General features: G+C 42.9%; 1 protein-coding gene across 2 annotated transcripts; it reads right to left on the bottom strand.

The window, feature by feature from the left end:
- Positions 1-18: 18 nt before the first annotated feature.
- Positions 19-14,394, bottom strand: PYROXD1 (pyridine nucleotide-disulphide oxidoreductase domain 1). Of its 2 annotated transcripts, none has more exons than XM_081023056.1 (12): positions 14,008-14,394; positions 13,367-13,447; positions 12,437-12,556; positions 11,116-11,244; positions 10,327-10,400; positions 8,987-9,147; positions 7,818-7,918; positions 6,800-6,938; positions 5,780-5,892; positions 3,758-3,880; positions 2,235-2,372; positions 19-1,455 (listed from the first exon to the last, which is right to left on the bottom strand). In XM_081023056.1, the coding sequence occupies exons 1-12, from the start codon at positions 14,095-14,097 to the stop codon at positions 1,207-1,209; spliced, it is 1,518 nt and encodes a 505-aa protein (XP_080879182.1). In that variant the 5' UTR covers positions 14,098-14,394; the 3' UTR covers positions 19-1,206. The 2 variants fall into 2 exon arrangements, with proteins under 2 accessions (XP_080879182.1, XP_080879181.1); XM_081023055.1 differs by having other exon boundaries at positions 8,975-9,147; positions 14,008-14,390.
- Positions 14,395-17,171: the final 2,777 nt, after the last annotated feature.

The raw sequence follows: 17,171 nt of genomic DNA on the forward strand, positions 1-17,171 counted from the left end.
ATGAAGTAGAACAGTTACTCTTTTTAAAATGACCTTCATTGGGTAGCTTCTGCTCCCAAGCAAAGTTACTTGACCAACCCAGAACACTACAGTGCAATTCAAGTTATGGGAAGATTTTATTTTTTATCAAAATAAAAATACATTTTAAATTGTCATCCCAGCATTACCCAAGTTTTGAAAGCTGACGAATCAACAGGTTCTCTCACTTACCATTTACATGTCCTGGGACTCTACTGAGTAGACCCTAAGGAACCCTCCTTACAGACCTATGTTTAGTTCTGTATCACTGGCTGCAGTATTCCAGTATTCATGCCTGCCAGAGGGTGGGGATAAAGCCCATCTGTGTGTAAGTGAAAGTGGCCTGCATCAATTCCAGCATTGTTAGAAAAATAATTTAAAGAAGTAACTAGATAGTCACAATCTATCCAAAGTTTCAGCACTTCCAAACCCCTTTTTTTTTGGGGGGGGGGGAGGAAGAAAGAGAAATAAGCACTGCTGTTTTTTAAAAAGCATTTCAAAATGCTTAAACTTTGGATAAATTATGCCTATAATTTTTAAACTGCAAATAATTGAATCTTTTATTTTACATCTGTTTATGCAAACTGCTTTTGCATGATGCAAGTAAAATACAAAATATTCAATATGTAAGCCCCGCTGAACCTTATATTAAGTCTGTACTAGATACAGTGGTACCTCGCAAGACGAATGCCTCGCAAGACGAAAGAGTTTTTCGTTTTTTGAGTTGCTTCGCAAGACGAATTTCCCTATGGGCTTGCTTCGCAAGACGAAAAAAACGAAAACGTCTTGCAAGTTTGTTTCCTTTTTCTTAAAACCGTTAATACCCAGGGTGACTTCGAGGAGCAACTCAATAGCACGCGGTGTGGTAGCCTTTTTTAAGGTTTTTGAAGACTTTGGTGATTTTGAAGACTTTGGGAAACCGTGCTTCGCAAGACGAAAAAACTCGCAAGACGAAAAAACTCGCAGAACGAATTAATTTCGTCTTGCGAGGCACCACTGTAATACACTTCCCCACAGTTCAGTGCTTGAACGTTGGTAGACCATGTTTAGCAGCAAAGCCTGAAAGCACCCACAGCCATGGTTTTTAAGGAAATTACAATCATCTATCCTTATATGTGTAGTCTGCCTAGGAGAACCTTCTCTCTTTTTTTATTTTAAAAAAAAGTAGTCACGGACACTTTTTTATGTTCAGTCAAAGTAATCCTCTATGTCTATCCTTGGATCCAAAAGATCTTCCCCATAGCGTGACAGATCCATTTGGTTGAGAATCAGGTTTTCAAATGTTTCTTCTAGATCTGTTTCTCCAATCAATACTGCTCCCAGCATGCGCCCATTCTGCATCACGACTTTGACGTACTCCTGCCCTTTAGTGCACCTGAGCATCAGTTCATGGTCTGAGCCCAAGCCTTGCGCGTTGTACTTTCCCAGCAGCACCACCTGGGGGAATATGGGGAAAAAAATAAGTTGTGGTCTTGAGAGTGCAAGTAGTGCAGAAGAGAGCCTTCTGCCTTAATCTAGTTACTCTAGTACTGATTTGCTTTGGGTCTGCCTTGAGAGTAGTCTCTACATCTTTTACAAAGGAAGCTCCATGTGGTGAAATTAGGTTTTAGCTACATAAATGTACTCTTGAGATTTGCTATCATGAGGACTGGAGTTGTGCATATTTCCCAAGTGAGACAGTGATATAGTACCCACAAATCATGGCCTACCTATGGAAATCTAAACCTACTGCTATTGAAGATTAGGCGATATTAGTAGGGCAATTTACAATCATACCTGCAGTAAATAATTGCAATGATTTTGGAAATGGAAGAATCTGGATTACAGTGTTTTGAGGCAAGCTATATGAAGACCAAGGGTAATAACTGGTAGAGACTAATCTGCATTTATGAATTCCTAAACATGGTAAGTTCTGTGCTAACCAGACACTGCTGCTTATGGATGGATTTCCTTGAGCTAAGTTACTCATTTTGTAGGATCATATACTGTACTGACATAAAGCAGTATCTGGACATCTTGCAGTCCAGTATTTTACTCTGAAACTGTGTGCACTACATGCTGGGGGGGGGGGGGGAGGAAGCCAGTTAGTTTGCTGCTCATCAGTGCAGAGAGAAAGCTAGGTGTGGTAGCATTCTGCAGAATTAAAATGGAATCCCTTGCAATCAAGCCATTCCAAAACAGTGAATCATTGCAGTCGTTTATACACAGTTCATTACCTTGTAATTGAAAAACTTTGTCACATGAGCAAAGAGTTCAAAGCAAAAGTCCATGTCTGTAGGTTCCCCTAAAGTATCAGCAGCCATACATTTTGCAGCATACCATCCCATCTGCCTAGCCTGGGTCCAAAGCCTCATCTGAAAAAAAGAAGGATATGGGAATCTATGCACCGAGATTGCAAGCAAGCGTTTTAGAACAATGAGCATGTTTTCCTGGAGCCCAATCTCAAGTGCTCAGCTTATCAGAGAGCTACTATAAAGTACGGCCCTTGCTAAAAATATGGGAAGCATTGATAGTTACCCTTATAAGTGGGATCCACACAAAAAAAAACCATCACTGGCTGAAGTGATCCTGTTTGTCATGCCTTTCCCAGGATATTCAAATAAATAATAATCCTATTCCTCTTCACTTCCAATTTTCCAGCCCCAAGGACACATGGAAGATGAATGAAGATTGTAGATTGGCAGACAACAGACGGCTGGAATAGGAGTTTCTGCAGGTGGCTGTAGAAGCCGCTACAACAAATTGCTGCTACAGTCACCTGGAGACTTCTGGCAGCTCGAGATACTTTATTTAGTATCCTCTGAAAACTGGGGCAAAGTCCTTTGGCCGGCTGTGGATTTGGCCAACAATTCCACCCCTAAGTTTGATACTTAGGGGATTGAGGCGGGTCGGGACTGCTGATTCTCTTAGATTTATCAGCAGCCTTTGACATGGTCGATCATGATCTTTTAGACCACCGCCTCGCTGATGTGGGGATACAGGGCATAGCCCATAAATGGCTGTGCTCTTTTATCTCTGGTCTCAGAGATAAAAGAGCACAGAGGATGGCACTTTAAAGCCCTTCACGGCCTAGGACCCTCGTACCTACGAGACCGCCTCTCCTGGTATGCCCCACGGAGGACCTTAAGGTCCATATATAGTAACACCCTAGAGGTCCCAGGCCCTAAGGAAGTTAGATTAGCCTCAACCAGAGCCAGGGCCTTCTCAACACTGGCTCCAGCCTGGTGGAATGCTCTGTCTCATGAGACCAGGGCCCTGTGGGATCTGATATCTTTCCGCAGGGCCTGTAAGACAGAATTGTTCCACCTGGCCTTTGGCTTAGAATCAGTTTGATTCCCTCCCCCTCTTTCTTTTTCCTTTCTCTTCCTTTGAAGAGATTGCACCCTAATGTTTTAATGTTGTATCTTAATCTTTTAAATTGTATTTTAATCAACTTGTTTTTATTACTGGTTGTTAGCCGCCCTGAGCCCGGTCTTGGCTGGGGAGGTAGGGGTATAAATCAAAATTTATTATTACTATTATTATTATTATTGTTATTATTATTATTACTTAAGGCAGATGTTCATTCCTTTCTGTTCTGTCATTTAACTGAACTGCCAGATGTACAATGTGTTTAGGACAACATGAACTAGAAGAAAGCCCAGGCTAATTATATACCGGTAATACACTGATGGGATTAAATTACCCTGAGGAAATCTCGTTAAAGCTACACAGGTATCACCATCTACATTTGCCTTACCTGCTGCCAAACTGGACTAGGCTCCCATGACGTAGTGCAGATGTCCCCTGCCGCGTAGATATCTGGTAGAGAAGTGTGCATGTATTTGTCCACTGTCAGACCCCCATCTTCACCTAGAACAAACTAAGCATTTAAGAGGTAAATGCAGATTTCTGCAAAATGGTGGGTGGCTAGAAGACAAAACTTTGCTGGTCTTAATAAGATCCGAGGTTGGGGGCTCTTATGTGTCTTTTAAGGGTATTGTTATGAAGAAGCCACACCCTTTGGCCCATCCCAATTTAGCTATCGGTATCCCAGTCCTTAGAGCTGCCGCACTTGGAAACATCTCAAGTCTCTGGCTGCACATCCTGTCCAATCAAGGACTCTTGAGACAAAGATTAAGTGTAAGGTATTGGTTGTGTTTAGAAAAGATTTATGAAAGATTTAGAAAACTTATTGATTAGAATATTTGTATAAGATTGTATGGGGAAAATACGGAATAACAGATACAATTTTGCTTAAAATGTATATAGGAAGTGCAGTGTAAGCGATGGAAGTCAATCAATGAAATTTTATTATTGAGATATTTGTAGAATAAATTTGGAAGAAATTCTTCCAATTTTTCTTCTTCTTTTTCTCCTTATTTTTTCTTTTTCTTTTTTCTTTTCTTCCTTTTTCCTTTTTGTTCTTTTTTTATATATGTGTGATTATCTGAAATATATATGTATGTATGTATTTGCAGTATTTTCCTTGTATTTTGTAATAATTATGTTAAATAAATTTATTTTTAAAAAGGACTCTTAACTGCCCCAAATATTCAGACCGCAGTTTGACAAACAAGAGGCAGGGCTTACTAGCGCCCACACTGCAGGAAGGACACAGAACTTCGAGTCTAAAGGTGGTGCTACAAGCAAAGATTTCCCAAACGCAGACTCTCAGAATGAGGGGGTTTGTTAAGTTCCACATGCTGCCCTCTGGGTCTCAGTTGGCAGAGCACAAGACTCTTAATCTCAGGGTCATGGCTTCAACCTCTACATTAGGCAAGAGAGTCCTGTATTGTGTGGGGTTGGACTAGATGACCCTTGGTCCCTTCCAACTCTATAAATCTATGATCCCATGGGACTCTACTCAAGCCAGAGCCCTCACCAGCCCTATTTCATACCCTTCTTGAATGTTCTGGCCTGGCTGGAATGTGTCCTTCAACACTGATAATGCCTCTAGCTTGCCAGAGGCTACAAATTGGGTGTGCAAGTGTGCAGAGAATCTAACTTATGGTAAAGGTAAAGGGTAAAGGGACCCCTGATCATTAGGTCCAGTCGTGACCGACTCTGGGGTTGCGGCACTCATCTCGCTTTATTGGCCAAGGGAGCCAGCGTACAGCTTCCGGGTCATGTGGCCAGCATGACTAAGCCGCTTCTGGTGAACCAGAGCAGCGCACAGAAACGCCGTTTACCTTCCCGCCGGAGTGGTACCTATTTATCTATTTGCACTTTGACTTGCTTTTGAACTGCTAGGTTGGCAGGAGCAGGGACCGAGCAACGGGAGTTCACCCCGTCACGGGGATTCGAACCGCTGATCTTCTGATCGACAAGTCCTAGGCTCTGTGGTTTAACCCACAGCGCCACCCGCGTCCCTTAACCTATGGTACAAAAGTGAAAGGTTACATCTGTTGCTCAAACCACTTCTGGCATGTGGACCTTGGACAACTTTCCAGAAGGGAATGTGGGCCTTGGGTATGGAAAGATTCCCCTCTCTGTTATTACGTACTAGTAAATGGGTGCTATTAATGGAGCTAAAAGGAAAACACAGCAAGCCAAATTCTACAAGATATGGGGATCCTCTTAAGCTGCATAACATTTCGTTCATTCGGTTCAAATTAAGGTACCCATAAACTGCATACTGCACAGCTCAATATCTCAGGGGACTTACCCCCCCCCCCCAAATTTTATATTAATAGTACTTTAAATGGGTTGGCCCTTTTTGTTGTATCCTTAAAAGCCTTGCATAGAAAAACAATTTCATATTCTCAGTGTTAATTCTTACATTATTGCCGTCAAGGAACGGCTGGACATTTGGTACAACCCCGGTCGCACTGACAATGAAGTCGCAGCCATATATCTTCCCGCTGGTCAACTCAACATACACCGGCCACCTCTCTGGAAGAATGGAAGTTCAGGCATGTGAACACACACGGTCCAGGTTATGTGGATTAGGAACAGAATCAGAGGTTTCCAGGTGTTAAGATTCATTTGTTCCTCTACTAGGATTGCCCTGGATTGCAAGCAGGGGGAGCTATAATTCTTCTAGTGACCCCCTAGAGCCTCCTTAAGATGATACACTTGGGAGAGCGACAGCTGGACACCAGGGATGAGGAACCTCTTTCACCCTGAGGGCCATGCTCCATTCTGTTCAACCTTTTGGGGCCCTCCTGCCAGGTGGGGCCAGGCACAAATGGGAGAGGAGTTTGTAAGCCATGCTTTCATTCTGCAAATAAGACCATGCGCTGTCCTGTACTCTTAATATATATATATATATATATATATATATATATATATATATATATATTATCTCCAGGAAGATAGATAGATGATTGATATAATTAAATTAAATTTTCTGTTTTACAATTAAAAATATTCGTTTTGCATCCTTAAGATATCAATGACTTCCCTTCTTCTCTTTCCATGGTTCATTTTACATATCATAAATCCCTGCATAGTTTACAAAAAACTATACCATTCAGTATTCCAATATTGAATCCATCAAAACTTATTTACACTGTTGGATTTATCTTGCTGCTGCCAGCGTTTTCAGCTGTACACAATTATTTCCCATATATTCAATAAACGTTTTCCAATCTTCTCTAAACGTATGTTATTCACGTTCTCTTATTCTATATGTTAAGTCTGTGAGTTGTGCATATTTTGTCAACTTGAGTTGCCATTCTTCTTTGGTTGGGGCCTCGCTCGTTTTCCATTTCTGGGCTAACAAAACACGGGCCGCAGTAGTTGCATACATTTTGGGGGGGGGGGGGAAGTCTTGCACTCTTCTTGACACACTGTTTACCTTCATCCATTTCTGCATTCCTCTCGTCCGGCTGAACTCTGGGGAAAGCCAGAGACACCTTCTCTGACTGCTGGAACTCTTCCCAGAGATAGATCTTCTTCACTTCACAAAGGCTTTCAATGTGAACTTTGTGGGACAGCTGAAAGATAACAAATAATTGCATTTGATAACACCATTCCTACTTAAGTTATGTGCGACTCCTACAGTGCGAGCCTTAACAAACACATTTGTTTTGTGCCAAATTTTATTAACATTTTTGATGTTGAGCTTTCTGGTCAATTCAGCTTGCTGCAAACTTTCAAGTGATTTTTATAGTGTGATCTGGCACGGTATTAGTTACAAGCTTCTATTCTGAAAACTTTCTTGGCGTATTGAATTTAAAAGTTGTCTTCTTAATGTTACTTATTACCCACTATGTAGGAAAACTGCCTCATGAGGGCTATGCCCTAAAAGTCACTCTGCAAATCCTTAAGAAAGTACTAAATAAGTAAGAGGTCTAGATAAATTTCTCTGTAAAATTTATCTCCGTTGAGTCCTGGTTGATCGTGCCTCTAAATCAAGGAGGGAGCCTAGGAATGTAGAGCAGACTCTCCTCTTCAGACATAATTGCCCAAGGTATAGATAGCCAGCAGGAATGAAGCAGTAGGGCCAGGGTCTCACTGCCTCCCAGTCACATAATTCCTTTTTTAAAAATATAGTTTTATTAATTTCCAATATATAACAATTACAAAAAAGAGACAAAATCTAGTTAAGCTTGCCAAAGTACAATCTGTGATTTTGGTAGTTGGCATTCTTCAGTTATCAGTAAAGTATTTTATTTTAACTTTATAACAAAGGTCAGGTTGCCCTTCTTTAAAAACGGTCAAGAAGCCCATACTTGGGGTATATTCTGCATGTTGACTTGTAATGTAGTTTATTTCTGTAAACACCCTCGGCCAGAAGGGCTTTATATAAAGTTCCTGATTGTTAATGGGGCACAGGGGAACACCCGAAGGGGGCTTAGGATAAGCAGCCATACCTCTTTTGCTCCCTTAAGACATAAGCCTTCGTGCCAGTCAGGGCCTAAGGCGCTGCCGATTTCCCCTGGGTTTGCTGCAGCACTTTGTTCTATCTCACTTCCTGGGGGACAAGGAGGAAAGAGATAAGGACATATGCTATAGAGGAAGTACAGGCAGCCTATATATTTTCTGGGTACAAAGACAATACAGCCTCTCTTCAGCAGGGCAGGGTTAATAATAATAATAATAATAATAATAATAATTGTATGTATATACCACCCATCTGACTGGGTTGCCCCAGATGAGGTCTTTACAAGGTCCTTCTTCTGTACAAGGTCCTTCTGTACTTCTTTATTTAAAAAAATATTTTTATTAGCAATTTCAACATAACGAATTATCAAACTGTATAATCGCATACATTATTTCCCCCCTTCCTTCCATCTCTTCCTCCCCCTCACCAGAGACTTCCCTCAGCTCCTCTCTCTGATTTCTCAGCACATATTATTCTCTGCATGTTATAAAATTGTATGTATCCTTACATTATTTATCTAACATGCCAAGGAGTCCAGTTCATTTTGTTGTCTTTTTAGATAATTTGTAAAAAGCTCCCATTCTTCCTTAAAGTCACAGTTGTCCTTGCCCCGCAATTTATATGTCAATTTAGCCAACTCTGCATAGCTCATCAATTTTTCTTGCCATTGTTCTTTCGTTGGGATTTCCTCATTCTTCCATCCTTGTGCTATCAAGACACTTGCCACTGTTGTAGCATACATAAATTCTTTGTTTTTCTTGGCAGGTCTTGTCCTACAATCCCAGGTCCTTCTGTACTTCTTATTTAGTCATGCTGGCCACATGACCCGGAAAGCTGTCTGTGGACAAACACCAGCTCCCTCGGCCTGAAAGCGAGATGAGCGCTGCAACCCCATAGTCGCCTCTGACTGGACTTAACCGTCCAGGGATCCTTTACCTTCACTTATTACGAGTGCAACCCAACTTCCCACCCTGTTCTTGCAGCAGCTATTCCCACTCCACAAACTCAGCCCCAACGCTACCTCATCTCTTACAGTTTGCAAATATCTGAAGTGTGCAGGGTTGGGCCGATGCAACGGTTTTCATACAATATAAGCCAATATACAAGCAAGAGCCACTTTACAACGCCCGAGATGCTCTACAGTACCTGGTATTCCACCTGCCGTCGTATATTTTGTTCTTTTACAAGCGATCGGAGGCTCCGGTTTCATGGCACTCAGCTTTGGGATCAGAAACTCAGCCGCTCCTGCATCAAAGAAAGTATTCCCAATCGCTTTGTCTTTGATGGCCCAGATGACTTCGCAACCTTCGATTTCGTACCTAAAAAGAATCATGGCAAGAAAAATTGATGGACTATGCAGAACTGGCAAAACTGACATACAAACTACGGGACAAGGATAACTGTGACTTTAAAGATGAACGGGAACCCTTTACAAAGTATTTGAAGACACAACAAAGCGAATTGGACTCCTTGGCTGGTTTTGAATAAACATTCACAAACTTTTTCTTGATAATAATCAGCTAAATAGTTTGAGAATTTATACAACTATGTAACATGCAGAAAACAGCATTTTTAGAGAAACCAAAGACTGGAACTGAGGGAAGTCAGGGGGTGGGTGGGTTCTGTGAGGGAGGGAGGAAAAATGGGGGGGGGGGAATAAGGATGATATGTTTCTGGATAATATGTTTTAATTTTGAATAAAAAGTTATTTTTTTTAAAAAAAAGTTGTTTTTTTTTTAAAGCTATTTTGTTTCTGGTGTGTTAATGTAATTAAGGTGGGGGTTTTTAAAAAAGAAAAGAAACAAGTTTAAAAAGCAACCTGGTTTACATGTCACTATTTTTCACACGAGCCAGCAGTGCCTAGTGCTAGCTCCTGAAATCACAGGTACTTCACTCCTCCTCCACTGCTGCTACATTGCTGGGAAATAAGTCATGGCCTGGCTTGGTGAGTCATCCAATCCTGGCCTCCAAATTTGTTTCTCTCCAAACAAACGATAAAATTCTAAGCCAAGAGAAACCCTGGCTTCCACTCGTGGTTTGTTTTGGAGAGGGACAAGCCACGAAGCTGGTGTCTGGACAAGTGAAAAAACACCCCAAAGACCATGGCTTGTTTCCTTGCAGGAACAGGCATGGAGCAAAGTGGCCATGATTTCAGCACTGCTACTTCACATTAAATCATAGTTCATTTTAACTACGGTTTAATGTGACGTGCAAACCTGGCAAATTTAAAAAATAATAATGTTAGGTTCTCACACTGCATTCAGCGTTCCAAAAAGGCATGGATGTACAATAGCAGCACAAATTAGATCTATAGCTAAGATAGTGGTAGTAGTAATAGTAGTAGTAGTAGTAGTAGTAGTAGTAGTAATCTATTATTTATACCCTGCCCATCTGGCTCTGTTTCCCCAGCCACTCTGGGCAGCTCCCAGCAGAATAATAATAATAATAATAAAGCTCTTAGCTTCACTTATTTTTCAAAAGAAGGAAGATTTACGTACGCTAATTCCAGGGCAATGCCACCATTTCCCACAATGGTTATTCTTTTCGCTCTTGCCAGATGTTTCTGAAATTCCTGCACTTGACACAGAGACAGACAGAGAGATCATTATAGTAACATAAGAAGCTGCCTTCTACTGTGTGATGCAGTTGGCCTGTCAAGCTCAGGATCATCAACCTTGACTGGGAGTGACTCTCCAGGGTTATGAACAACAGCCTCTTCTGGTCCCACAGGAGTTGCCAGGAACTGAACCCAGGACATACTACGTACAAAGTAGATGCTCTACCACTGAACTGTGGCCCTTCCTCTGTTATTGCAACAGAGCTGACCCCATTTGACCCCAAAACAAACCAAATTTAATTACCAGTTAAAACAAAGAGGGAGGGGCACTACTCGGCTCCCTATTTGGGGGCAATATAGCTCTCTGCTTTTAAAGTCTGAGCTCCCTTCCACTCCCCTGCAAGACTATATAGCTGAATAAAAGCCGACCTATCTATCTATCTGCGCTACAAGTATGTGCAAAATCTTCTTTTCTCTCTCTTGTGGTTGCCTTTCTTTCCACATTTTACATTTCTTTCCAATATTTCTGTTCCGTTAAGCAACGCTGCAGAACTCCCCTGCTTAGAAACGCCTGTCAGAGGTGTTCCCTTTTGACTTTTCGGAAGCTAGAGGAAACCCTCTCTCTTTTTCTGTGTTTCTGTGCTGCATGGTTATTTCTGGCTTAGACCTCACCAAATTTATAAATCTATGTCTGCGTCGGAGACTGCTGAAAGCACACAACAAGCATTACCGCTGCGCTGTCTGTATCGCGGATTCCCAACACGAAGGGGTTTCTTTCAGTAATCAGCTTTGGCCTTGCTCCAGCACACAGACAAAGTTTTTCGTAGACATACTCCTGACCGGCTTCCGTGATTATTTTCTGCAACCATGTTATAAAATGGAAAAGAAAGAAGAGAAGGACATCTTTGAAGGGTCCAGTACAGCATGCCATTGATCCTTTTTTTAAAAAAAACCATAGACTCATAGAATTGTACAGTTGGAAGGACCCAAGTTTCCCCATCCTCACTCTACATTAATTCAGAGTCATGGGTTCGAACCCCAGGTTGAGCAAAAGATTTACGCATTGCAGGAGGTTGAAGTAGAAGACCCTTGTGGTCCCTTCCAACTCTACAGTTCTATGATGGGGCGGTTTCACATTGAAACAAGGAAGAACTGCCCCTGTCCTGTGCAGATCGGCTTCAGTACTTGTTGAGCTTAAGCAACAGAAGCATTTGTGCACAGGGGAATGGAATGGGAGAAGCTAGGAAAAAAGAACCTGAAGCACATTTCCCACATGTTCTCCAAAGAGCTCCAGGAAGAACAGCGAGAACTTCCTGCCTGTGATACCTTGCACCATTCCCCCTCTTGTAGTTCACCAGCAATCCCTCCAAAGCTACTTCTTCAGTAGGAAGTCTGCAAGCTAGCCGGCTTCCAATGCAGCTGGATGAGCAAACACTTAAGATTCAGGCTGTCAATTCACACAGAGGAACACAAATAGGAAAACCTTCCTCTGGGTGGCAGTGTAGGATGTTCTCCAAAGCACTCGACTATGCTCCTGGCTCCTAAGAGCTGGTTTGATGCAATAAAGTGGATCCCCTCCTCTCACGCAGACATCACTTGGGTATTAAAATTCAACAAGCGCTGTCTGGCATATCAACTGCTTCGCCAATATCTGCTCCCGACAGCAGCAGTTTCTCACACCGCATCAAATACCTGCTCTGGAAACCCCACCCTCAATTTCCTGGCCTGGGGCAGGGGTGGGCCTTGCCCCAGTGTGCATGCATTAGTTTCTGCCACAACCAGCTTAATGTCTGCATGAAAAGTCAGCTCCCGTCTCATCTTTATAGGTTGTAAACCACTGCATGTGTAAGTCCCACTGACAGGGCTATGCCCTAGTAGATTAGAATCACCTGACTCTACCGGTGCAGGAATATCTGGAGGTGACCGTGTTGGTCACCTAGTCTACAACATGAGACTTGATTTTTCATATCAAGACAGCTCCGCTCTCATCCTGGAAAGGGAAAGCCATTTCTCATTCCAGAAAAAGACAAAAGGATGAAGGGTCCTCTTACATGTTCTTCACTCTTCAGCTGTTTTACTCCAGACTGAATAACCTTAATGTTAGGGTAGCGTTTTTCTAAGATGCTGCTTGCTTGTTCTTCAACATCAAATTCTTCTAAAGTCCTGGAAACCTGTCAAAAACAAACAAACAAAAATATCCTTCAGATGCAAGTCAACTTCCTAACCAAAATCTACTGATGCACAAATGCACCAAAGAACCCCTCGGGTTCTTGTCAACCCTGAAAGGCAAGCTTCATAGATGACACTCCCTTAGGGCTAGTTCAAACACACACACACACACACCCACACACCCACACACACACACCCTACCCAATAGCTGGACCAACAGCTGCAACTGCAGTGGGATGCTGCTACTGATTACATGTTAAGTGGGGAAATTCAGGCTTTCCCAGTCCTAGATATCTGCAGGGACCTGCAAACAGCAGCAATAGCTGCAAAGGAGAACACACACAAACACATCCTTAAAGCCAATCTCACCCAGCATCCTGTTATCCCAGGGACCAGCTCTTAATGGGAAGCCTGCAAGCAGGACAAAGTGCAACAATGCTCTCCTCGCTTGTGGTTCCCAACAACAGTTATTCAGAAGCATACTGCCTCCAACAATGGAAAGAGAACATAGCCATCATGGAAAGAGAACATAGCCATCATCAGCCAACTTTGTTTCCCATGGATTTGCCTTTGAAAGTTGTCCAAGTTGGTGGCCATTGGAACATCCAATGGGAGCAAATTTCCTACAGCTCATCTATGTGCCATGCAAAGAAGTACTTTCTTTGAATGGCCCTAAATCCTAGTATTAAAAGTGGGCACTACTACAGGAAAAATGGGCCTGCAGTGGCCATTGAAACAGGGTTACAACAGCAGAGTAGATTACTTCACCTTACCCCAAATCCCCAAGAAGCAGTTATTAGTTCTGTTCTCACCTGCTTGAAGTTCGTTACTGCTTTTATAAGAGGAGATGCTGTGACTAATAAAATATCATCAGAAGGAAACTCTGTAGCCAGCTGTTCAAAGGGGTAGAAAATATTATAAGTTATTTTTAAAATGAGCAACTCACACCTACATTTTTCCAAACAGACAATTATTTAAATTCATCTACCCCCCCCCCCAATAACTGGTATTAGCATCCTACCTCTGAAACAGAGGTCCTATTTAGACACAGTGGGAAATTTTTAGCTTTCTTACTGTTCAAGGAAAAAGCCTATGTTAAATCATGCTGTGACATTAATTGGAACATGGTAGATCTTGTCCTAGGGACGGGGAATGGGTAGACTGTTGTTTAGTCAAAGTTACACTAAAATGCTTGATTTCTGCGTTGTTGCTTTTAATGGGGAACCGTGGGAAGCCACCTCGGAAGCTACGCACCGCATACCCATCTTCTCATTATACGTCTATGAAACAACCAAGAAGTTTCCGTAGGGAAAAGGCGTGGAAGCGAAACGGCCAGAGGGCGCATGCGCACAGACGCAAGGACGCTACTTCAGCCGCTCACCAAAGCCGATCCAGAGGGCGCATGCGCAAAGACCGCGTATATAGTTTCTGAGGCGCAGGGACAGTACGTTACCCGCTCAGCGCACGTCACTCCGGCAATGCCACCTCCCACCACAACGAAGCGGCTCCGCCGGGCAGCGAGCTGGGGCGACTGGGCTGCCATAGCCGCGTCTCGGGCTTGCAAGGCTCCGGCCTCCTCCTCGTCTGGGCGACTCTTCACCCGCTTCGTTTGTGTAGCCTGGCTACGGGTCGCCGCGAGGCTCCTAAAACTTCCGTTTGGCGTTTCCCTCTTGAGGAGGCGTGACCAGAAGAACAGATACGACTCTCTGCTGCCCCCTGTGGTCCATGCGTTTATATTGCAACTAAAGGAGCGCAGAAGATTTATGGCTTGAAGCCAAAGGGAGATTTAAGGGACTGGATTTATTTATTTATTGACTTGGAAGCCGAGCTTTGCATTGGATAGATTATACGAAAATTGTCGCCAAGAGCAGATGGGTAGCCGTGTTGGTCTGCCATAGTCGAAGTAAAAAATTCTTTCCTGTAGCACCTTAAAGACCAACTAAGTTAGTTCTTGGTATAAGCTTTCGTGTGCATGCACACTTCTTCAGATACAAAGTGTATCTGAAGAAGTGTGCATGCACACGAAAGCTTATACCAAGAACTAACTTAGTTGGTCTTTAAGGTGCTACAGGAAAGAATTTTTTACTTCGACTGTCGCCAAGAGGAAAGGGTGGTTCTGAGCATAGGCTGAGTGCTGCAGATTTTATTTTTATTTTGCAATATATTGCTCACCTTTTTCTCCCAAGGAGATCAAAGTGGTGCTGGTGGTTCTCATTTAATCCCCCACAATAACCCCGGGTTAGGCTGAGAGGCAGTGATTGTCCCAATGCCACTCAGTGGGTTGCATGGCTGAGTGGGGATTGGAACCCTGATTTCCCAAGGTCCCAAGGCACTTTAACCACTGCGCTACGCTGGTGTAGATGACTTTGAAGGGGTGTCAGATGAATTCAGGGTTCTTCAGCTGCATGATGGCAAAATGTGCCAGGGATGTGTTTGCAATTCCCTTCTACTGAGGTTCACATGATTAGATCATGGGTAGGCAAACTAAGGCCCGGGGGCTGGATCCGGCCCAATCGCCTTCTAAATCCGGCCCGCGGACGGTCCAGGAATCAGCGTATAATGTGTCCTTTTATTTAAAACACATCTCTGGGTTATTTGTGGGGCCTGCCTGGTGTTTTTACATGAGTAGAATGTGTGCTTTTATTTAAAATGCATCTCTGGGTTATTTGTGGGGCATAGAAATTTGTTCATTCCCCCCCCCCAACAAAAAATATAGTCTGGCCCCCCACAAGGTCTGAGGGACAGTGGACCGGCCCCCAGCTGAAAAAGTTTGCTGACTTCTGGATTAGATGAACCTTAGCAAATGCAGGCCAGAGTTCCTACCGCCACATTGCAGGGAAATAGATGCTGGAAAGACAGTGGCTTACATCAACCCTTCATTGTATATCAATTTGTTTTTTATCTCCTTGCTGCAGTTTCAGGGGGTAGATGGTCACATCCTATATTCATGATTTCCACATATCAAGAGGCAGGCTGAGATTGATAGCATTGCTTGCCTTGCATTTTCCCGCAAATGGGAAAACAGTACAAATTATCAGACTCATCCTCAGGATATCTTAGATCAAACTCTGCAAACCTGACACTCTAACCATTATGCAATTGGGCCCAAAGCTGCTTGGAAGGCAGAAGTCTGTCAGGGGCAGCGTCTCATTTCATTTAACAGGAGAAGCTGCACTTTGAAGAATGTTCCCCTTCATGTATCTATTGGCAAGAGGATGCTGGAGTAAAATATTTAGATATGTACAATGGCGTTTAGTGTTAGTTGGGAAAGAAAAATAGGTAAATAAAAAATATAATTCCCTGGATGCCAAGATCCAGGTTTGGTGAGAGAAACCCCGTAAAGATTTAAAACAACAAGACATGCATTATTCCAAACAGACCACAAGTCTCTAAAGAAAACTTGCCCAGTAGAGGCAGAAGTTTTTACTTTTCAGAGGTGGGCGAGTGGAAAACAATATCAGGAAATGAGTTATGGCCCTGGAAGCGACAGCTGTTAGTCATAAATGGCTTTCCCTTTGTTTCCTATTATTTAAAGAGCAAGTTTGCTTTCCAGGGCTGAATGTAATTTCCCAATCCAAGAAACTGCTAGACAGTTCAGCCATAAACTAAATATTACTCTTCTACACCTGCAGCCCTTGCTGCCAACACAAACGACCTGACCTGAATAATACAAGAAATTGGACAGGCATGCATTGTAAGAGATGAAATATACCTCTGAAGTTTTTCTCATCAACATAGGACAGTCAAAAGAAATTTCATTCAAGGGCAAATTGATGCATTTCAGTCCTCTATCATAGTGAGTTGTTTGTGGTTCTGTCAAGTTTGGGCAAAAAGAGCCTAAGTCAGACCTCCTTGGACTTTTAATCAAGGGCTCCTTGGACTTTTGCAAGGGCTGAATCTGGTCTGCAAATATGAAAGCCAAATGCACCTTTGTGCATAGAAAGGCAGACAAAAAATAAGTAGGCGTTTTAGTCTGACAGCAGCAATCAGCCAAGTTTCTCTCTCGTCTTTTTCTTTTTTGCCATATGTTTCAGCAGTAGCTCTCTTCCATAGCAAACACACAAGTTCCAGATGCACAGGGGGTCTTCCTTGCCTCGCCTCTCCCCACACCTCATGAAAACTTCTGCATAGGGGAAGTTTGCCGTGACAATAGAACAGTAGTATTGAAAATGGCCTGTAGCCATTATACCTGAAAGAGCACCTCCACCCCCATCGTTCTGCCCAGACACTGAGATCCAGATCTGAGGGCTTCTGGCGGTTCCGTCACTGCGAGAAGTGAGGTTACAGGCAACCAGGCAGAGGGCCTTCTCGGTAGTGGCGCCCTTTCTGTGGAACGCCCTCTCATCAGATGTCAAAGAAATAAACAACTATCTGACCTTTAGAAGACACCTGAAAACAGCCCTGTTTAGGGGATTTTTTAATGTTTGATCTTTTATCGTGTTTTTAATGTTCTATTGGGAACCACCCAGAGTGGCTGGAGAAACCCAGCCAGATGGGTGGGGTATAAATAATAAATTATTATTATTATTAGTCTTCCAGCTTTGGGCTTCTCAGGACAGGCCATGTAAGTATTCCAATGCAGTTCCTCTCCCCCACCCATTGATTCAGATACCAACA

The sequence above is a fragment of the Podarcis pityusensis genome, assembly GCF_964106645.2.
Source record: "Podarcis pityusensis genome assembly, chromosome: 10".
In the NCBI taxonomy this organism is placed as follows: Eukaryota; Metazoa; Chordata; class Lepidosauria; order Squamata; family Lacertidae; genus Podarcis; species Podarcis pityusensis.